Source organism: Necator americanus, chromosome IV, assembly GCF_031761385.1.
Source record: "Necator americanus strain Aroian chromosome IV, whole genome shotgun sequence".
NCBI lineage: Eukaryota > Metazoa > Nematoda > Chromadorea > Rhabditida > Ancylostomatidae > Necator > Necator americanus.
Genome location: NC_087374.1, coordinates 3,131,131 through 3,154,726, shown reverse-complemented (window position 1 = coordinate 3,154,726; position 23,596 = coordinate 3,131,131). Strand labels below are relative to the sequence as shown.

At 36.2% G+C, this 23,596-nt stretch overlaps 2 protein-coding genes across 5 annotated transcripts in view; both read left to right on the top strand.

Moving 5' to 3' along the window:
* Nucleotides 1-1,193: 1,193 nt before the first annotated feature.
* RB195_000259 (uncharacterized protein) lies at nt 1,194-11,521 on the top strand (the record flags this gene model as incomplete). Its single annotated transcript, XM_064196502.1, has 3 exons — nt 1,194-1,295; nt 10,775-10,856; nt 11,484-11,521. 3 exons carry the CDS (start codon nt 1,194-1,196, stop codon nt 11,519-11,521), a joined length of 222 nt encoding a protein of 73 aa, XP_064052383.1.
* Nucleotides 9,366-23,596, top strand: part of RB195_000258 (uncharacterized protein) — a gene marked incomplete at both ends in the record, with an annotated part of 47,778 nt that continues 33,547 nt past the window's right edge. For 3 of the 4 annotated variants that reach the window (XM_064196497.1, XM_064196499.1, XM_064196501.1), the window contains 2 exons: nt 19,361-19,386; nt 19,537-19,663. In XM_064196497.1, coding sequence (XP_064052378.1) covers nt 19,361-19,386; nt 19,537-19,663 — 153 coding nt within the window. Of the gene's footprint in view, nt 9,395-19,360; nt 19,387-19,536; nt 19,664-23,596 lie in introns of those variants that run through there. The other variant, XM_064196500.1, reaches the window with a different exon arrangement.

Here is a 23,596-nt window from a genome sequence, read left to right as displayed (position 1 = left end):
TTCTTCTAAGGAAGTAAGCCTGATCGCTCTTCTGGATATCCCCTGAAGAGCATTCCAAAAATTAAGGACTCCGACCCTGTGCAAAGCACATGTCAGCACCCTTTAGTACCTTGAGATACTGGGATAAATCCAACTAAACCAAGTCGCCTCTGAGTGTGCTATGTTTGCTGCGCCGTATGCTTTGCTGGACGAAATTCATCCATCGTCATGTAAAAATTCGAGAACTACTTAAGACTAAATAGAAAAACTCGAAGAAATGCTTTAGAATTGCAAGAGGTGCTCCATTAGATATGTTGAAGCTTTAAGAAGTATTCTCTTTATGAAATATTTCAAAAATGATGCTCTTTTCTGTTTTATTGAGCTAATTAGTCGGATCTTCTTCCCGCTTTATTTAAAAAAAAAAAACAAGTCTGATCGGTCCTCTGTCCCCTGAAGAACATCCCAAAAAACTGAGGATTCCAGCTCTGTGCAAAGCATATGTTATAATCTTTTAGTGCCTTCTGATACTGGAATTAATCCAACCACTTTCATTTCATTTGATAACCTGACAGCGCCAGGTTTTCTGCGCTTGATGCTCTCCTGGACCTCCTGGAAAATAGGCTAAACGCACATTAATCTTATTTATCATTTGTCAGAGTTCGGCGAAAAAGAAAAAAAGTGTAATCGTTTATAAATCAACTAAATTCCGTCTCGTTCCAACAAAACTTAATTGTCTAAGAAAAAGAAGATACTTACCTGATAGGGAAATCAGTTTGATTTCGAGTTGATTTTGAGTTTGATTTATCAAAATAGGTCATTTGTCTGTTACTGTAGCTTCAGCACTGTTTTTGGAGGCGAAAAAATTCTGCTCAGGAACGGTTGACGGGAAATTACCTCGACCCACTAACTAGTTCTATTACTACCGGCCAAAATTGACTAAAGAGACCAGCTATATTCAATTCTTGGTTCTAAAGTTACCGAGGATTGACTGTCTATGCAATGAGGTGTTGGAAATAACAATCGTACATAGAGACAAAACCAAAACTCATAGTACGTAATTAACAAACTAATGGTTTTACGTCAAAAAGCAAAATATGACACTAAAACACTGAAAGTACTACACAACAAACAATTTGTTGTTTTTACTATTTTTCTATTTCTATCAAATCGTGCAAGGATAGCTACTCTTCCTCAGTTTCACAGACTGAGAACTAATGGGAAGCGTCGCCCCGGCTCTGTCATTTCAGCGATGGGTGCGTTTGGTATTTTTTCAGGCACCGCTAGATCTCCAGCGGTCACTTCGGAGGCAAGCAAGCGTAAGTATGTTTATTATATGTTCATAGTATGCGTGTGCAGATTTTCATCGAGGTCTTTCTTTGCTTCAGGAATCTGGATGACTCCTATAACTGGATTGCGGGAGTAGATGTCATGAGAGGACTCTTCACTTTCTGGAGTAGGAGAACGACATGTTGATGCGTTTCCGCCACGAAAAGGAATGCGTGAGGCCCCACTGACAATGAGTTTGCCGACTTTTTCTTAACTATCCTGACATAGACAAATGTGTTTTTTTTTTCTTTTTGGTGCATTATCTGTGTATGCGAATAAATAAATACATAAATAACACTGTCCTTCTCTATGCTGTCGTATTAGATATTGTTTCACTGTTTTTTAAAATGCTGTTCCAAGCGTGGGAACCTATATGCGGCATTCTGAGCCCTAGTGTATGAGAGTGAATTGAGCTAACGGGTGCCTTACGGCGACTCTAAACCATCCACCTTCTTCCATGCTGCTTGGTCTCTTGTAGTCTCTTTAACGCAATAGCGTGAAAGAGAATACAATCCGCGTCCATGCAAACACAACCACCCACGCATATTTGAATAGGTCAACGCGTCCACAGAATGGAGAATATGAATCAATCCTGTCACAGCAGAAGCGGAGAATCATAATGTTCCTTAAATTGAAGCAGTTTTGGTGAGAAAGGTATCAGGGACACGGAATCTCATTAGAATCGTGGATATCTCTAAGGAAGGAAGTTTGTGGTTTAGAAACAGTGCATGTCTAAGGAAATTCTCATTCGTGGACAAGATAAAGTAGAGGAAGCGCTGAAACAACACTTATATCTCAGATGAAGGGCTTGAGCTGTTGCTAGTTACCTGTTACTGGTACGATTACTTACTAGTTAAGAGTTTGAGTCAAAGAACATCTTAAGAGTAGGCGACAAAAAGCTTAAGCTCAACCCTTTTGAAGCCCTGGCGTGAGAAATTTATTGGTAATGGCGTTAATGTGGCAGCGACAATGCAATACGATACCCCTACACGAGACTGATCTCGAGGTGATGAAGATATTATTAGCATTCTGGTCCTCTAATAGAAATTTTAATAGTGACTTCGTGCCTTTAATATAGATATGTAAGCTGTAGATCGGATAAAATCCCAAAACTCAACCACTATCTTGAGTGTGAGTGACACTCAGACAATACATGCAATACATCCGTAACGTCATGATGGATTTTTGTTTGGTCACAGGAAAGCAAAAAAACAGGATAGAATTGTGAAATTTTCACAAAATAAAGAAAAAAACTCTTCAAGTTTCCTAGGGCGGGTGTGGTGTAGCGGTTAGAGGTTTCGGTGCCTGCACGATAGATCGGAGGTTCGAATCCGCCCTAGTGCTCAACCAAACCTTTCATCCCTCCGGGATCGATAAATTGGTACCAGACTTGTCTGGGAGGATAAGAACACTGACCTGACACATCGGCTAGCCACCGCAAGTCATTCTATAGACCAGTTACACGTTCGTGAACCTGAAACGATTCCAAATTGAAGTGAACGTGGTGGTAGGTCCCAAGCGGATGGATCAACGCCAGAAACTTCATCCTAACTTTAACTTTAAAAGCAATAATAATAACATAACAATAATAACAAATGATAATAGCAAAATAATAATTAACATAGGTAATTTATCGAATTCGAAAATTATTCGAAAGATCTTCTCAATAAATAACATATTCAGTATGTATTTGGCTCAATTATGGGCCGAATAATCGACCACCTATATAACTAAATACAACTGCATGGAAATATAAATATAATTGTTATTATTACTCGCCATCCTTAAAGAACAATTAAATAATTGTTAAGGCGACATGTGTAGCTCTGAACAGCTGATCACACCCAGTGAAATAATTCTCAGTGGGACCATATAAAAATCATCACTGCCAGTAAATGGTTAGCGCGCTCGGTAAGAGGTTCGGCTGTGACTGCACGATCGTTGGTTCGAGGCCGCTCCTTGAACCACCAAAACCTTTTACACTTGCGGGGTCAATAAATTGGTAGCAGACGTGTCTGGGAGGATAAAAACACTGATCATCGGCTGGGTCCCACAAGTCATTGTATAGGCTAGTTACGCGTTCGTAAACCTCAAATAATTCTTACTTTGAAGTGACTTACACGTCGGTGCGTCCCAAGCGGATTGATTAACCTCGGACCGGACTTTATCCGTTTATCCCTCACGTTTCTTCGTTCGCTCGCACATATTAATTGCCTGAGTCAACTGATAATGGTTTTTTCCCTTTTTTTACAACTTTGTTTCTTTTTTTTACCTGACTCTGTCATCTAAGATACGATTCTCTGAATCAGACAAGTGTGTTCCATTTTTTTTTATCTTTCTTCCCTGGTGCACCATTGGTGTATGTGAATAATTAAATAAATAAATCTACGCTTGAAATTCAGCTTAACTCATGATTAGTAAAACACTAACATAACTACTATAGTTCACTTCCTAAATTTTGCCAACAGCATGGAAATTAACACTGGATTTATCATGATTTAGCTAATTGGATAATTAATTTGAGTTTTATTCACAGAATTTGGCAGATAGAGTGAAACCTTTTATATTTCGTGGAAAAACTTCAACCAGTGGGTATATTATTTATTTACAGTGTATTTAGCCGGTAAAAATAAGAACTAGTGAGAAAAACAATAACATTCGATACAGTACACAACAATGAGCAAACACGAATGATCGCAAAGAATCCACTTTCTAACCGATCCGGTTCTAAATGCCTGAAATTTCACCTTTTATTGATCGATTAGATCAAATTTCTAATGGAAATATAGTAAGTAAATGTTTAGTCTCTTCTATTCATCATTAAATATTCAGTAATGTGGGACCGATGGAAAATCGAGTCTCAACGACCTTCTTCGGGAGACGTCCATCAAAAGACGCCCATTCCAGCTTTACTCGATCTATGCCTTTCTCATTACTTTAAATTATAATTGTAATTTTTGTTTGAAATCCAATTATTATTATCCGATTATTATAGATAGATTATTCAACATAAAAAAAGTAATAAAAACAAACTAAATAAATAATAAATAAAATGTTAGATTTCTGACTTCGATGAAAAGCGATGAAAATTAGGTGTCGAAAGTGCTGATTTTTGCTTCCTGGATATTTTATTTCAAAGGCTAAAAAATAACGAGAAAAAATCAAATTGTTCAAAAAACCATTTTACAGTTTTCCATGACGAAAACAGCTGTCTCAAATGATTCAAAGAATTGATATTTTATTTCAATGGTTGAAAAATTATTTAATAGAATAAAATTATTCAAAAAAATCAAATTAAAACGGTTTTTCAGAACGAAAACAGCTCTCTCAAATAATTCACACAGCAGTTTATCAAACAATCACGAAAAAAAATCTAATATAAAACTCTACGAACTCTTATTCCCTAACCTTATATAATTGAACGGCAGCGGTCCTATGGATAAAAGTCTATGGAATGGACTTGGAATTCTATGAAGCGAGTTGAATTGAGAACGATTTGTTGGTGTCAACAAACCTCTCAACCTCACTCAAATCGTCGCCGAGGCTGAGGCTAAGGCGTCAACGACGAATGACTCGACACGACTTTATTTGTCTCCCCCTCTGCACTTGGTTGGAATGGCATGACTCTTCTTTTTTGCAGCAGCGCTTCTCTCATCGCCTCTTGACTCATCTCAATTTTTCAGTCGATTCAGTGCTTACTCATGGTTAAACACATCTATTTGTTTCAGCTTTTCACGACGTGCATCGCGCTGCATCTGCTTGTCTTTTTTTGAAATTATTATTTATTATTTATTTATTTCATTTTTATTATTTTTAAAATTTTTATTACTTTCATTTTTAAAATTATTGTTTATTTATTATTTTTTTTAAAAATTATTTATTACAATATTACCGTCATCATTTATTTTTTTGAGACCAGCCTGAACTTGCGGCTAAAGCCGGACCTCAGGCTTCTTATGTTGTACGCGTCGTCGATCAATAAAAATTAGAAGTAGTGGAATTTTCCGTGAAATTAATTTTTTTTTCGTGAAATTTTTCCTTCTAACAACACTTCCTTCGTCCCTTCGTTTTGGAAATTCAACCAGTCATGAAACGATCATGAACTGAAGTGATGATTTTATGGTTCCTTTCCGAAAAAGGGGCGGTTTTAGCGCAATCGGTTAGAGGTTCCACTGTCTGCACGATCGATCGCGGGTTCGAATCCGCCCTTGTGCCAACACCAAGCCTCTCATCGCTCCGGATCAACCTGATGAGGCTAAGCTGGGCTGTGTGGTGGGAATAAACATGCGGTTGAGTACATGTGGGTGAAACGCAACACAACAACTTTCACGGCCATAAAATGGCGCGGTGGGACTCGGCGAAATTGCCATGTTGCCGTTTTCTGGCGCTGGCGTGCCCAGTTCCAGGCCATGGGTGGCGTCCCCACCCCATAATAACGGTGATCGGCATCGCCGCCGCAGCTATTTGACGCCATGGGACCCGTCCCAGCTCATTCTACCGCCGCTTTCTGGCGCTAGGGCCGCTTTTTAACGGTCTTGGACCCGTTTCACTGGTTTACTTACGATGACGTAAAAATTTGAAGCTTTCTGGAATTTTGTTACACCCCCAAAACACAGGTGACAGAATAAATCCGCTATTATATAGCGTGATTATTATATTCTAAATTATATATTTGATAATATTGTTATTTATTATTAATTCTAGTATAATATCATAGAATTCTATATTATTAATTATTTAAGATCGAAAATGCGTTAGGTTTTTGCTGAAGAACTTAATCCACAAAAACTTGATCTCATTAAAGATTAGGGTTGGAATTAACTGAACCTAAGGCTGTGTAGCTCCACTTCATCCATAAAACTTAGTTTCCATTTTTTCCCATTTTTTCTTTGACTGAAAATAATGGTAAGGGGGAAAATGAGGTAACAAAAAGTACTGTAGTGTCGAAATTTGAGTCTTGATGGCTGGAAAACTTCGGATTGCCTTTTCTTTCTATTGATGTCATTTTCGCCTCGTTTCAGATTTTTCGAAGTAGATTTCTTGAGGTTTTCTTTCTTTTCCCCCCGAAGAAAACGCTGCATTTCGTGTCAGGTTTCGCTGCATGTTACAGCTTCGAATTTGAGAATTAGCAATCAGTGCAACATAAGAAGTAACCCATACGTAGACGAATCGAGTAATATTCGAATATTCGAAAAATTCGACTATCGAATTTCTCCTTCAAAGCAAGGCATTAAGAGCTTCTTTTCCATGTGAACATTCATGGATATCAGCGCTCACGCGAAGAGGAGACGAAATTTTTTCATTTCATGCATTAATTTCATCCATTCATCCATTCATCCATTCCCTAGAGGATTCCGTCCTTCATTCATCCATTCATTTTCTTTATCTTCCGAGAAAAACTCATTCCCCAAGAAATTAAAAATTTTGTGGCAGGTGGTCTTTTTTTGACGATGAAATTACGTATAAATTAACACAAAGAACCAGATAAGGTTCCTAGGTCCTCGTTTTTATCCTGGATGTCCTTTCTATGTATTTTCTTTTTTCTTAATTTCTACCCATAAGTTTCTAATGATTAATGGTTAAATATGTAATGAAATGCTTGACATTCTTCGATGACGACCAGCAAATCCGGAAACAACACATTCCTCCTTGTTTTTGAAAAAAAAAACTCATAACTCAGGATCTTCTGGAGCCAGTTAGAACGGGAACAGTGCTTCGTTACTTTCTTCAACTAACGGTGTTCCGCATGTAACCGGTCCCCCGTCTCGCCCTACCTCTATCCATTCTTCGTTTTAAAAACCATTGTTACTAACTAACTTTATCCATGATACGTTTCTGGATTCTTCTCCTAGAAATCCTCCCCATTTTTCACGAACTTCCTAAGATTCAATGTATCACTGACATAAAAATAATAAAATTTGCAAACAAACACAGGAGGACGAAGAAAAAATTTCGTTTTTAGTGAAATAAGAATCAAATTCAACTTTTCTTTTCTGGAAAAATTGGAATTTTTTGGTATTTTTCTCTAAAGAAATTACGTGACTTCAAAAAACTTAAACTGATGATCTTAAACCTAAACTCCACTGAATTAAACTGTGGATCCGTGGATAATTTCTGGATTCTAGATTTCTGGAGGATTGAAATCATCCTCATTGTTTTGCTCCCGACAGAAAATGAAAGAAAAAAGATAGGATGAAAGAAAGAAGAAAATGAGAGCACAGTAGTTTTCCGGTGATTTTATTACTCCGGAAATTCTGGTTGCCTAGCTATTTCAACTGTTTGTCATAACAATTTAATGGGGCCCGCTTTAATGTTCCTCAACGTTTGTTTTTTTGTTTTTTTTTCCTACCGAGACCAGCCTATACTTTATTTATCGAATAGTTTCATAAATAAAAGTATATCCGGATTTTCTGATGGATACAGAAAGGTTTTTTGCTCTACTAAAACCGGTGTAGTGTAGCTTGACCAGATTTTTCATATTTTTATCAATGAGTTCATTATTCCTTTTATTTTTCATCTTTTGTTTACTGTTTGTTTTTTATTTTTTTCTGAAATTTCTCTATAGATTCTCTTTTTCTATTTCTTCTATTTTCTTGAAATTTCTCTATAATTTCTCTAAATTTTCTGTCTATTTTTATTTTTTTTTAATTTTTCGAAGGGCAGATTATTTTCGTAGCTTTCTCGTAAGTATGCTAAACATTACATGGCATCAAAATGGTTTATATTATTTGGTTCCGGCAGAAACGATGGTTAGAAACCAAGCCAAGGAACCGTAGTCCTGTCCTCGACGCTTGTTTTTCCTTTATTTTTGTTTTTTTTTGTTTTTCCTTTCATTCCCGCTCTTATTTTGTTCAAAATATTGCTCTATTGAGTCCTTGCATATGGGTTTTTTCACTTTTGAAAAAATTCTATTTTGATGAGAACCAAGAACCGGCCGATGTAATTACCATCATTATAAGCAGCGTGTAGCCACTTAACGCTCAAAATCTCAATGCCTTTCTTCCGGAACGAGAGGGAATGGGACAATAAAAACTCAATGTGTTCGTTTCTGACGTCATCGAAATTTTTGAAAATGTTTTTCTTTTCCGGCGGAAAAGGTGGCTCGGACTGGATCGGGCAGATTCTGGAACTGCTTCCTGTAGAGATTGGGGTTGATTGTCGGATTACTTTTCAAAAGCATCCAGTAGAAAACACCGTGCGAATCCCAGAAATTAAAAAAAAAATGGGAAAAATCAAAAATTGTGTGAAAAAAATATGCCGAGACCTAAAAATCGCAGGTTCATAACAAGTTGTTTCATCTTTTGAACATTTTGATACCTTGTATGCTTCCTAAAAGAAAAAGACTAGAAAATTGCATAGTACTAGAAGAAAAATCTAGGAAAGTCAGGATACTGTAGCCGTACAGCTTTGAAAAACGAACAATTCGGCAAGATATGGAAGAATGAACATAATGTAATGCAAACATTAGCTACCAACATACTTTTACGGCGTAAAAACATAAACGCGCTGCGTTAACGTTGCGGAGAAAAACGAATTGATCCCCATCCAGTTATAAGTCGGACATGGCTTCCCCCTGGATGTCAAAATTGCGAACACTGACACCATTTTCCGATGCTTCGCGCTGTCGTTGAGTTCGGCGTTGCCCCCCGGGAGACTTCGGAAAGTCAAAGCGAAGCTCATTTCTCCGGGGCGACCCTCAAAAAAAGCTGGATTTCTTCAAGTAGCCTGGGCATGGAATGGCTTTATGTCCATAATTGCCTTCTCGGAACGTTGTCGTTACGCTGTGGCTCGTTGTGGCTCTTGTGAATTTCGGCCCGGATTCGTCCACAGCCGGCCGGCCGGCTCCGCTCTCGACACACACTCGGCTCCCTGGGTGCGTCGCCTGAAGACTGCCCGCCCCTGATTGAGCTCTAATCGTGCGAGCCTCAGGACACCTTTCCTAATCCGTCGCACGCGACCGACGCATGCGACCATTGATCAATATCTACAACCTGATGATGCTGTCGTTATTTTGAGATATTTCTTCTGCTTCTGCTTCTTCTGTGTGTCGTATACGGTACATGGGAGTTCCACACCACGAAATGAGCAAGTAAGTATACTGTATTCGTATCCTTGTATGGGTGGATCTATTTATTTAATTAGACGCATCCGAAAGACGTGAGAGCACGGCTTATCTCCGTGTCATAATGTTTCTAGTGTGAAAAGAAAAAAAAACAATGAAGCAGAGCGTAGTCCCCCGGGACGAATCATCCACTAACAAAGCTGCCACCGCCTATTCTCTCTATTTTATCCGAACTTTCGTTCGCGTTCGCTAATAGGACTCATCGAACAGCTTCGTCATCATGGTCATTGTTTCGTTCCATGTTTTTCTGGAGTTTGTAACGTAGGAGAAAAAAAAGAAATTCTGATAAGAAAGGTGTTGTCGATGGCGGAGGTGTAGACGGTGTGGCTCGGCTCTGGCTCCTCTGAGTCTGTCTGCTGAGAGTCTGAGGGAAAAAACCCGTAAATTTCCATCGAGTGCTGTTTGCACACCTGCACCCTACTCTCATATTAATGAATGTTAGGTGGTGGTGTTCGGTTGCGAGCCACTCCATCTACTTTACTCAAATCTCATTTTTAGTAGTTTTCATTGGCTTCGGTTGCGATTTAACTTTTATGGATCTATCCTGAATTTGTTGTGAGCTTGAATCTTCTTCTTCTTGCTCTGAAGAGCTCATCTCATTTGTGCATGACTTAACGCGGACGTGAAGCTTAGAAAACTGATTACCCCTTTTTCCCTTTTTTCCCTCGATAATTCCCTTCAGACATTTTTTTCTGAGTGATTTGAAGAATGGCGAGGATAAGATTTTCCAGTAGGGCACTAATTCGTCAGTGGATCCTTACTCCTATAGGATACCTCCAATTATTTTAGAATTTATAGCATTCTTTTATAGAGCGAAGAATTTTTATTAAAGAATTTTCCTTTTTTGATTCACAAAATGAGACTTTTCTTTTGGGGGGAAAATATACATTTGTTTTAGAATTTATAATCTTATAGAGCTTATAATTTTATAGAGCAATTTGTGGCTATTTTTTTATTGTAAAATTTTTCTTTTTTGACCCTCAAAATGATATTTTTAAGAGAAAAATCTACGTTGGTACTCTTCCATTTTTTTTCTTTTTTTTCTGATTTGTGATTTAAATTTCAGAAATTTCCAGAGTTGTTGTTTCCCACATCATTTCTTACATTTTCTACTCGTTTAGCTTCTAATCTCTGCCGATCGACTGCTACCAATTCTATTTCCGCTCTTCTTCACGATTACGTCGGTAATTGCATACCATGGGTTCGAGGCGGCAAGGATCCTCCGGGAGGCGAGCATCTGTGTGCAGTTTCTCGACCCGTCGTTCTCACTCACTTTGCCACTACGCCGCAATTTATCACGCAGCGAAAAGAGCCTATAATTATGCGTAAGCATTATGAATTCTATAGGAACACGGGTGCGACACGTATCGATCAGAAGGCAGCAGCGGCGAGGAGGAGGAGGTGGAGGAGGAGGACGAGGACGAGGCGAGTGAGTGAGAAAAGAGCGTTGAAAGCGCTAGCAGTACACCACTTATAGGCGGTGAGAAGTGCCGCGTGATTCGCAGTTATTTGCCTTCACAAGAGCACAGACGCTTAAAAACGTCCACACGTTCAAGAACGTCATCCAGAATTCCTCGCCTAACTGATTCTGGAGCGAATGATTGCTTGGAATTGTTTGTCAACAAGTTCCGTGTAAATAGAACCGGTAGTGACGGCAAAGCAATGATTTCTGTGGGGCGTGTGGGACGGCGGGCTTGGGGTTATGTAGTTTTATTGTGATGTGTAGTAATAGAATATAATAATAGGCATATAATAATAAAAATAATTATTATTATTCAATTATTTTTCAAAATAACAATTATTGAAATTTATCCGTGATCAGCATGGTCAATTACCCGTAAAAGTTAAGTTTCCGTCCGTTTCTACACGAAATAAGAGAAGAAACCCAATCATTGCCTCAGGCGATGCTCTCTGATATGGTGTAATAATAATTTGTAGGTACTATAATAGGTCCCGTAGCCATCGGGTGAGCATGTGTGAGGAAAATTCCAAAGGAAAATGAAATTCTTGAAGTTTTTTCCTATTCTTTCTTGAAATTGTGAAATTCCAATTCCAGAGGAGGAGATCCAGGAAAACACGGAACCGCAACGATAACAAATTGATTTCATCAAATTAATTTTTGAATTTTGATCTGAAAAAGAATTTTTTTTTGATTTTGATTAGAAAGTTCGAAAAAAATTCAGATTTTATTTGAAGAAACCTATTTCTTTTTTTCGCGGTTATCTTCGGTCTACAATTTTCTCTTCTCTTTCTTTAGATACTACCAATTTGAGAGAAAAATCGACAATTTGTTTTTCAAAAATATAAAGTAGGAATGAAATTAATATTAATAATTGAAAATAATAAAATAATAAAACAAATAAAATAAAATAGAATAATAATTCAAAATATAAACTGGGAACGAAACCAAAGATCACTGATAGTAATTAGTTCCCATTTTCAATTTGGGATAGCATTTCCTCACAAAAAATTGCAGATTGCAACCTTTACCCTACGTATAGGAGAAATTAAGCGATGTTTTCATTGTTTCGGAGCTAAATTAAATCTGAGATCACTTGGAGGGAAAATGAGACTCAAATGACTCAATAAGAGCTATTCAGTTCAGTGCTGGAATGCTTCTTATTACCTTTTAGACAATAAAAACCAGGATTCTTTAAAAATTCTTCAAAAAATCTTCAAAATTCAAAAAAAACCTTATCACGCAAAAGTATATGTTCGTGCTCATTTACTAGGTGCACTAGCATCGTGTTAATGGCAAATGTTACCCATTAAATAATAGTAATCAATAATAATTAAGTAATAATCAATTAAATTTTTAATAATCATAAATAATAGTAATATAATGGCATGTATTATAAATTAATGATAATTGTGACAAGGTTCTCGACTTTAAATTAATAAATAGTGATATAAATAAATAAATGATAGTAAAATAACAATTAATTAATAATAATTAATAATAAAAAATATTGATGTGATTACTGTACACTAGTATTGTGTTAATGGTAAATGTTAGCTAGTAAATAATAGTAACTAATAGTATATATTATATAAATTAATGATAATTGTAATAAAGCTTTGGACTTTCAATTTAAAAGAAAGGAATTAGTGAAATATTAATGTTAATTTAATGAGCTCGTAAAAAATAAGGTAATTTTTCGTTTATAAGCGGCAAGCACAGGATTATGCAGTCCATAAATCCTTAATTGTCCTAACCATCAGCAAGCAGCAAGCTTTATCATGCATGTGCTATTAATGCTTGAGGCGGTAACGAAGCGTAAGAGACGTGGAAGGAAAAGGCTTATAGGCTTAGCCAGCCACGTTCCTCGTATGATACGGCCTCGTAGGCCTCTCGAGTTGGTAACACTGTTTTTAAGGCACAAATACCAATAGGGGAAGGCAAATGCGCTTATCAAGCACTTGAATATCATAGGGCAAAAGAGCTTTCTTCTAAAGTATCCTAGAACTCCATAGATTACCTTAGAAAGCACAAAAATTTCTTGGCAGATATAAAAATTGTGATCAGTGCATGACAAAAATACACTTTTATTTATTCGTGGAAATAATTAGTAACTCTCATCGGGATGGCAACGAAAATGAAATTGAAAAAAAGTGAAAATTAAGGAAGGTGAAAGATTGGGATTTGCGTTTCAGTTTTTGAAATTTATCGAGCTAAAAATTATTTAAAAATTAAAAGCATCACTCCACGAATCTGAGGTGGAACGGGTTTCAGGTGGAGTATTCCTATAGGGGATAGTAGATTATAGAGAGGAGGGTGATTCCGTCCATTTCTCCCTAAATGCCGTAAAAAACGGCTCAGAAGATTCGGGCGTTCTGGCGCACTATTTTCCACAAGGAGTTCGACTGGAGCGCGCCAGCCTTGTGCGGCGCGGCATCTTCCGGGCCGTTTTTTTTTAACGGCAATTAGGAAGAAATGGACGTAATCACTCTTCTCTCCATAATTTACCGTTGAAAGCATGTATGTTTCTTGGGAGATATAAAAATTGTGACCACTGTATGAAAGAAAAAGCCTCAGCTATTATTTTTATCTAATATAGCGAAAATAGCTTAATCTCAATAGCTTCCTTAAATTCAGTAATTACCGGAACAGCATTTTTCACAACCTGTCGATATCCACAATTAAGGATTTTTGCAGTTTTCGTTGCATTCTGCAGACCTTAAATAGTAGGTTTGCAGAGAAAGCGTAAAAAATCCTATGGAATCGATTATTGTTTGGGATATCGGGTATATACTATGTATATCCTTGATCTGCACGGTCGAATACCCCTAAGGGTTAGGTTTCGTCAATTTCTACACGACACAAGAGCAGAAACTCAATCATTGCCTCAGGCGATATTCCTTGCTTTCCTCGCTTCAGCCTCGATCCTCGTCACCGCTCATAATAGTAATAGTTGAACATATAGCTCCATCTTCTCATTCGAAAAAAAAACCTCTTTTTCTTAAATTTTATCACACATTCAGCTTGAAAACTTCTCCTGTGTCATGTACGGAGCACTAGGTCTTGGTCACTAGTGGGCACAGCGTATTGTGCTGATTCAAGAACATGTGTTAGGTGTCCCACCTGATCTCTGTATGTTCGTGGGAATTTTTGGAAGGACGAACAGTTTTTTTCCACTTTATATGTATACCAGTTCATTGAACGAATGAAAATTAATAGTAGTAGCAGTATTTTCTTCAAAATTACAATTCTTTTTTTCTAATAACTTATTCTTTTCTTAAATAAAATAGTAGGATGTTACGTAATCCATGAAATTGTCAATAGGTGATCAAATTAATTAATAATTCAGGGGAGTGCAAGGTCCATCTACGATTTCAGTCCCATGGAAAAAGGCTGGTGTATTCTTTTCATTTTTTCGTCACTAAATTTTAGTGTCACTGAATCAAATTAATTGCTTATATTAAACTTTCTAGTTGTTACCGATACGTCTTTCTTTAGTATAAGATGATATCTGGAAAGTACCTCATCTCGAAGAGGTTGTGAACCTTTGTTGTGAGTTACGTATATATAGATAAAACCCAATTATTGTCACCCACTTCTTGGGACTCTTGATTAGGTTCAAAATGGTCATCTGAGCCAATTTTTAAGAGTTAACAATAACTTTCAGTTTTATATTCTATTGTTCCACAGGTTCACGTGGAAATCGTGGTTTGTTTTTTTTTTCACGTAAAGTAATCCCTCGGGAGTTACGTGAGGTTCCCCAGAAAGAGATAAATAAGTAGTGGTCCAAAAAGACTCAGAGTAACTCACTCATTGCTGCTTCTGAGGAGTGGAAATTGAAAACAAACAACACCAGAAGGGATTACAGCTTAGCTTTGCATCGGATGCTGCGCTACTCTTCCAGAACGATCATTTTTAAAGGAAGCTTTTAAACCTAAGGCACATTACCCCTTGATCCAGAGATATGGAAATCGCATATGTAGGGACACTCTATGTAGGAACTCAATGAGACCGTCACCACCCTCCTATGTCTCTCCGAGAGAATGCTTTTTAAAAAAAAATTGAAAAAACTAAAATAAAATCATTCATTAAACTCAGGTTTATCCCGGATTATACAGATTGAACGCATTGTAATGGGAAGAGTTGCAGGGTTTCAAATTGGTATTTGAGCATATTATGTTTGATGTAGAAGTAGCAAGATTACTTCTTGGGGTTCATTTTCGAAAATATTTCAAAAAAAAATCATTAATGATATTTGTAATAAGTAATGGTAAATTGTTGAGAATTTTTTTAGATTTTTTCTTCTTTTCTAATTTTTTTTTAAAATCTGCTCTGATGTATAACCTACACAATTTCTACCAGGAAAGTAAAGAGTTATGATAAAGATGAATTTGATCTTAATAAACCTAACGCCTTAACATATAGGTGGATGTAGGATCCTTGAGAGGTTTTCACGTAATTTTATAAAAAGATTTGGTACGAGAGGAGTTGTCTGGAATGGCAAAACACTGATTTTTCACATCCCCAGGCCTAACAAGCCATTTTATGGGCTTGATACGTGTTCGCGAAACCTCAAACGATTTTCAGATGAGGTGGATGCGTTGGCGCATCCCAATCGGATTAGAGGAAGGAATTTTATCCTTTTTATCCTCATAAAAACGAAATACCAATCGTTTTTCCCTTTCATTACATCAAAATTGTGTCATAAAGGTTTTTTGGCTGCTGAAAACTTCCTTTAGTGGATTAGATGAACCGATTAGTGGATTTTCAACATAATTTATTTCTTATTAACATTTACTATTTGAACATATTTATTTTTGACTTAGAAAAAAAAGAATTTTTTAAAAATCTGCTCTCATCTATTACATATATAATTTCTACCAGAAACATAAAGAGTAAGGAAGAATTTGATCCTAATCATCCTAGCCGTAAAGAGTAAGGAAGAATTTGATCCTAATCATTCTAAAATTCTCCCTAAATTCTCCCTAAATATTTTTATGATTTTCATGCGGTGAATTCTTCTATAAGATTATATTTCGGTTTTGTTTTCGTGTATTTCTTTCCATTAACGATTCTCAAGGTATTGAAGAGGAAAAACAGAGGATTGTATGGCCGTTAAGACGGATCCAAGGATACTACGGAAGCTTATTTCCGATGAACGCTAAGCTTAAATAAATTCCCTAGCGACGTGCAGTTGGGGACGTTTTTCATTTGGTGCAAACCTATGGAGGATTTCTCTCGAGTGAGAATTTTTCTGCGGGCAGTAGGTTTATGGGAAACTAAAAGGGTTTAAAAGAATGCAGTAAAATAAATATAAGTGCAAGAATGCCATAAAATGAAAAAATAAATAAAACTGAAAGAAGTATAGATCAATTTTTCTAGCAGTAATATCCATTATTTTATGCAATAATTAAATAAAATAATCAAATAAATTAACAACGTCGTTCCCAATAAAGAAGTCTTGGAAATTAAATTAATTAAAGAAAATTAATATAATTAAGTAATTCAATTCAATGAAATAATTCCATACAACTAAAATAATAAAGCAACACAACGTCTTATGTTTTCTGAGGGTCGAATTTTGCAAAAAAAAAGATCTTTGCTTAGAAAATTATGCCGAAAAAAGGTTATTAGAGCATTATAACTGTATCTTAGAATTTACTCATTATAACTATAACTTATTTATTTATTTATTTATTTGTTTATTTATTTATTTATTACGCTCAAAGGCATGCCATGAGTAAGAGGCAACCATTGAATACAAATAAGCTATAACTATAACTATAACTGCAATAGTTTATTCCTAAAACCATTAAACGTAAAAGATTTTTTTCCGAGTTTTAAACTTGTACTATATTCCTGTATCCGTGAAAAATCAGGAAAATGCAGCGAAAATTTCGATTTAGTGTTTTTATATCGAAAATCCTAAGCATATACACGTCTCCGCGTTAACGGACTATACAATGGAGCGGCGGCCGCCGCCGCAGCGTGTGTCCTTTGAGGAGGACATTTCTGAATACTCTCTAATTGTCCGTCTTCCATATGTAAATCTCTTGAGCCGCGTTCGAAACGTCGTCCGATTTGGAACGACTTACGTTCCACATTAGCATCTATCTTGTCGATCGAACACCAAGGGATTAAGGAGAGAAGAGCCACCGCGATTCGAGTAAATCTATCCGGAAAAAAAAACTCACGCAAATTTATACGGAAGGAAATTTGTGAAGTCATCTTGAATGGACTACGGAAATGACTACTACTACTGGATTTGTGGAGGAAATATTCATTTATTTTGAAATTATTAATGTCTCCTTAATCTTGCATTGAAAAGAGGGGACTTTATAGTGCTATTTAGATCCTCATTTAGAGGTTAATCGACCTTAAGCGCTCAAAAATAGGAGTAAAAACTAGTAAGAGTGCATAATTTTTCTTGAGAAAATCCTTAGAATAGATTTTCGCGCATACCGTACTTTCAACTGAGACCAGATGAGCACTCAATTTTTTTTTGTTACTTTCAAGTTGATTTAATTAATTAGCTTGCAGTTTTATGCGTACCGTTTCGTTGTGGACTACCAGCCAGCTTAGGCTTAGCTTAGCTTTTTGCATAGCTTAGCTTATTTTGCCTTAGGGGAGCCCGCCGCTCGACATATTACGTGTTTTCTGCCCGGTTTGGGTGAAATTGTGAAAATTGGACCCATTTCCTTCAAAAAACCCTCACACCCTCATTGTGCACCAGATAAACTGTAATTCTCGTCGCTAAAATCAAAGCTTTCGGCAGGATCAACAAGATACTTTTTGTTCCCTAGATTATTAAAATTATCGAAATTAAACTCAAGTTCAAATTAGTTAAAAAATAAATGATTAAATTCAAAGCATTCATTCGGGGATTTTAGGACCATCAAAATACTGGTGCTTATCAGAGCAGTTTAATGTGCCTGGGAATTTTTTTTCATATGCTCAGCAATTTTGCCTGGAAAAAGAGGAGATCCTAGAAGAAGGGAAATGAAGTGCAGAAAAGTAACCACTACTCAATCACCACGATCAGACTAGAGATCTATTTATTATCATATATTTATTAAATACCATGTAAAAATAAATGATCGAGATTTTTAAGGAAACGGACTGTTTCCGAGATGTTTTCGAGGTGAAAAAGCATATTTTCAAGACTCATAGATCGGAAATTGTGCTAGACGAGAGACTTGAATTTTTAAATTTCATTCAAACTTATAGGCTTCTTCCTAATTAATTACCATCTCCTTTATTTTCTATGGGAACAAAATTCCTCTTAGGCCAAGAATATAATGGAATATTTTATTACGCTCTGTTTAAAACGTCCGAAAAAATTTTGATTTTTGAAAATTTATGGTCAAACGGCTTTGGCTGGGGATTTATTCGTGGTGGAAATAATTAGTAGCTCCCAACGGGATGGAAACGACGTTGTGAAAATTCAGGAAGGTGAAAGATTGGGATTTGGTTTTTAGTATTTGAAATTTATCAAGATAAAAATTATTTAAAAATTGAATTTAATTAGCATAAAGGAACCAAAAGTACTGACTCTTATAGAGAAAGAGATGCTCTTTCATGATGAGATGATGATGAGAATGACATGTAACATAATGCTGGACTCTTTTTTTAATGTGCGCGTTAATAAATTCAAAAAAGTTACTTTTTTTGAAGATTTTAGACTTGAAAATCCAAAGATTTTAAACTAAAAATTAAAGGTTTTTTGAATTAAAAATTTTGAAGAAGTTATTTTTCAGAATCTGAAATGAAAAAGTGCAGTGATGAATCGGATAAGATAGGAAGAGTGGAAAGTTTTTATATTTTTATTTTTTATATTTGTATATTTATATTAATATTTTTTATATTTATTTATATATTTTTATTTTTTTTATTGTTTGAAGTGTTGTTGATATCGGCAACTACTGTCGGCTATGGATGTACTTTGACAAGGCGAGCAGGAATGAGCGAAATTTGGCAGCACATTGCAGCCTCGGGAGAAACAGAAGAAGCAAAAATGATTCAGCAGAAAAGACGCGGATAAAATGTCCAAAAAAAGCTGGAAACATCACTCAGGGAATTGTTCTCGTCCGCTTGACATCGCTCGCTCTTGACGAAAAGTGTTCAGCTCAGTTCTTTCTTAGCTTATTCCCATGCATTTCTTGAGAATTTCCATTCTCATCGGCTTTGAATTCCTGTTCCGCTCAGCTCAGGATGTAAATGTTGATTGATTTCTGTACCTCTACTCGTTTTTTTCCCTCAGTTTCTTCCTCTTTCTTCTCTAAACACGAAAAAAAAACACCCGACATGCAATCGCCTCTGCAATGTTTCCGCTTCCTTACGTTCGTTGCCTGGAAAGCAATTGGTGCTGTCGAATCGAATGAAATGGATATGTCTCTAGGTGGGGCAACGATTGCCTGAGGCTTTCATTTATGGCTACCTCATGAGGGCCCGCTTTGTTGCATCACATTCCCACAATGCTCGCATTTTTTTTCAATTTAAGGTAAGTTTGGACGTGATTGCACAACATCTCCTCACGAATACGGAGAATTCACGTTTTATCAAACGTTTTATGTCACAAAATGGACATATGACACCTGAAATATCTTTTTCTTTCAAAAAAAAAAACATCTTAGAAAATTTCTCTTTTCAGAAGTAAATCGTTCCTTCGATCCTCATCCGGCCCATCGTATCCGTATCCACGTACGCATACCACGCTTATGGTAGTCCCATCGAATCGACCTGTGGCACCAACGGAACCGCCGACCACCAAAAAACAGGTAAAACTTGTAATTGTTTCTGGATTTTTTCCCCGCAGAAATTCTCGTCGTTCGTTTCCTTTGTTTGCTTTTCATGTTCTCTCATTACATCCATAATTTTCCCGTCGCGTTGCCATGTCGACTTAACCGCATAAATTCTTCAGTAGTCTGATGTTTAACTGCTGCTACTGCTGGCGATAATTATACGTTTCACTGCGATTCACTCAAGCAATCCCTCAAGCAATGCTTCGTTTTTTACGGGTTCCTCATTTTTTTTCCCCGCGAATATTTAGTACCACAACAAAATATGCGAGTTCTGATCTTTTTGTTTGTAGTATTTCGTTCTACATTCATCCTGGGAAAGAGAAGCCGTTATCCGAAAGAGTTAACTCTGAAGTTGTTGCAGAAAACAAGGACTAAGCCCAGTTATCATGCCTCATTGTGGTCAAAAAAAGTTTTTAAAAAATTCAAATATTGGGGATAAGGATAAAATTCAGATGTTAGAATTAAGAAATCATTTATATAGATGTTATTATTAGTTGTTATTGATATTAGAATTTTTGTTTTTTTCTTTTCCTTTTTTTCTTTTTTAATTCTCATTATTTTTTCTTTCTTAATCCTTGTTTCTTAATTCTAATATCTCATTCCTTTTTTTTTTGAGAATTTAAAATTAAAATAAATTAAGTTAAAATAAAAACGAATCAATTCAAAATTTAGGTTAAAATTCAGTTACTTACATACTCCAGTGATTAAACGCTAATTTATTTTACTTTTAATTTCTTTAATTTTAATTTCTATAGTATTTTTATGTAGCAGCTTGAATCGGCGCCTGGCCTTCATAGTAGTTTCTAGTATAAATTTTTATTTCTATTTTCTTCCTCACATCTCCCTCGAGGCTCAGTGAAGATGGATATATTTTTTTACTACCAAAAGAAAAATTATTATAGTATCGAGCGTCAGAATATATAGACGTCAGAATATATAGAATGTAGATTTACTGGAGAAGAATTTTTGATTTTCATTTTATATTATATTTGCATTTTTTCTGGAATTAAGTTATAAGATATTAAATACACTCAACAATTGTATTTTTATGGTATTTTTTTGAAATTAAGTTGCAAAATATTAAATACTCACAACAATTGTATTATTATTGCATTTTTCCTGCATTTAAGTCACAAAATATTAAGTACTCCCAACAATTGTATTATTATAGTATTTTTCTGGAATTAATCTATAAAATATTAAATATACTTATTAATTTTATTGTTATATTCAAGTATTAAGATATTCATTGTTATTATTATTGAGTCGTGTCCAAATTTTACGAATTGCTCCTATCTGGTCCCGCTGTGTCTCAGGATTACGTTATCGGTTTGTTTTTTGCCCACCACCTCTTCTTTCTTTGCCGTTTTCCTTCGAAAAAGCTCATCGGCTCAAAATTTAGCGAATTTAACGAGTTTAACTGGTGTTCAAGCAATGTTTGCCTTTTTCTGGATACCGTAGCAAATTCGTATATATTATTAGCTGCAATATTTTCTTTTATATTTATTTATTATATTTTTTTCTCTTTTTGTGAGCTGATTCCATTCATTTCACCAGATACAATCATAGAAGTCGGTAGATTTTCACCATTTTCTCGTTTTCAAATTTTTTAAAACTTTAAAATATTTTTATTAGTTGCTTATCATTCAGTTCTTTAAGGTGGAATGATGTCCCGGACTTCATTTCCTGACTACTGAATTTGTCGCTCTCCAACAGAACTCCTCCATCAATTCCTTCAATTCCAATTCCTCCTGCCTCTCTTTCTTTTCTTTTTTTTTTCTTAGGAAAAGAGAAGGATCTCAAATCCTCAATATCAGTATAATTAGTGTGAGGATGTTACGAAGCACCACAGTGCAAATGTCCTTTCGAGTTCTTAGAAGAATTTTCTCTGTAAAACTTGCTGATTTGCATTCAGATCCCTCCTAATGGAAGGAATTGCAAAAATGCTGACGAATGCAGTCCTTGTTTTTCTAGGAAGAGGTTACTTTGAATAATTAATGAGAAGAGGAGGTCCCACAGTGTAATTGACAAGAACCTTTGGACATTTTATATGAAATTTTGAAGGAAAAAAGATCCAAGAAAGGCACAGAAACAACTGCTGTGAAAAAGCTTCTTCGAAAAATTGAAGATTTCTCAAAAAAATTGAAAAGAGCTTTGGGAAAAATTTGTAAAGTTAGGATCTCCCCGTCAATAATTTAGAGTGCGAGCGTAACTCACATGCCTACACAGTGTAGGGAGAATTTTCTGGAAAATTTCGAGTTTTGTGTCTGAAAATGACGGCGCACAAGTCCAAAGTGTTTCCTGCAGACGTGTGAATGGTGCCTCTGGAAACTGCCGATTACACTTTTTTCTGGATTTCTGGGATAAATTGCCGGTTTTCACTGAGGTATTTGTGTTATGTGCTTCGATTGCTACGTACTGAAGACCAGACCTCAGCCCTGGAATTTCCCCAAAACGTCGCTATTGAGAAGAAACTAGACGAATCCATAAATTATTCTGGCGTTCATTAAGGAGTGCTTGGAATGAAGTTAGCGTAGAGCGATGGATGATGATGGATTCGAATGTAAACAGAGAAATTATCTGTCTGACGGCGACGTCATAATCAACGACGAATTACGGTAGCTGAAGAAGTGCATAAAGTGGATAAAGGATCAAGTGTCCGGCGTTAGCCAATCCGCTTTGGATGCGCCTGGACGTTCACTTCAGTTCAGGATCGTTTTGAGGATTACGAACGAGTAACTGGCCTATACAATGACTTGCGGGGCTTAGCCGATGTGTCAGTTCAGTGTTTTTATCCTCTCAGATAAGTTTGACACCAATTTTTCGATCCCAGAGGGTGATGAGCCTGGTTGGCTCTAGGGCAGATTCGAACCATCAATCGATCGTGTAGTCACAGCGGAACTTCCTAACCACTGCGCTACGCCCGCACTGAAAAAAATGCATACTGGCACATATTTTGAATGAAGAAAGTCGTCTGGAGGGATCCACCTTAAAGATAGGACTCAAAAATATAAAATAAAAAAAATAAATAGAAAAAAATAAATAAAAAATAAAATAAAGATATAAGATTCGAGAATATTTCCTTTTCAAAATATCGGCAAATGAATGGAGTGGATTTTGTTCTAATTTTTACCGCGCAAATATGAAAATTAATTTTTTTGATAATATAATTAAAGCCGTGTTTTGAAATCTAGGCCACCGGGTCACGGTCGTTACAGGTCGCAAAAGGTTTCTGGAAGAAGTCGGGAAGTGACAATTAAGAAATCACGTAATAGTAACAAAAATCAAGCGGGATAGAAAAAAAATGGGTATTCCAAAAAAAACCACGAAACCGCGTTAGTTGTCGATAAAAAAGCGATCAATAATAACATCAATAATAAACTAAAACCCATTTTGGTTAAAGCTCAAGCTAACTAATGAAAAATCTGGATATCCGAGAATTTTCGGCGAAAACAGATGACTCGAAAAGTAATTAAACAGAATTTTAATCAAAACCACTGACAAATTAATTAATTTGCATCGTCCCGTCAGTTTTTATGGTGGATTCTCGGATGAGGAGTGGAGAAAACGCTTCTCCACGGTACTCCTAGCCTTATTTCCCGGCCTTTGGTGCTTATAAAGTAGACGTCGCCAATCATCCGTCTCCATTATTCGTATTCTGTTGTTCTCTTTTTGTACTCTTCTCATTAATTGACATCCTGGCCGTCGACGTCGCTCCGTGCTTCGTCGATTCTTCGCCGAACACCGAACATCGTTCGTTAATCTGCTAGAAAATGAGATCCACACGAATTCCGAACGAGGACCTCATTAATGGGATCGAGTCCATCGGCTTTTCGAGTATAAACGAATAGCTGAGTGACGATGAAATCATCCAAACATTTTTTTCCCGTTCATTCATTCTTCTCTTAC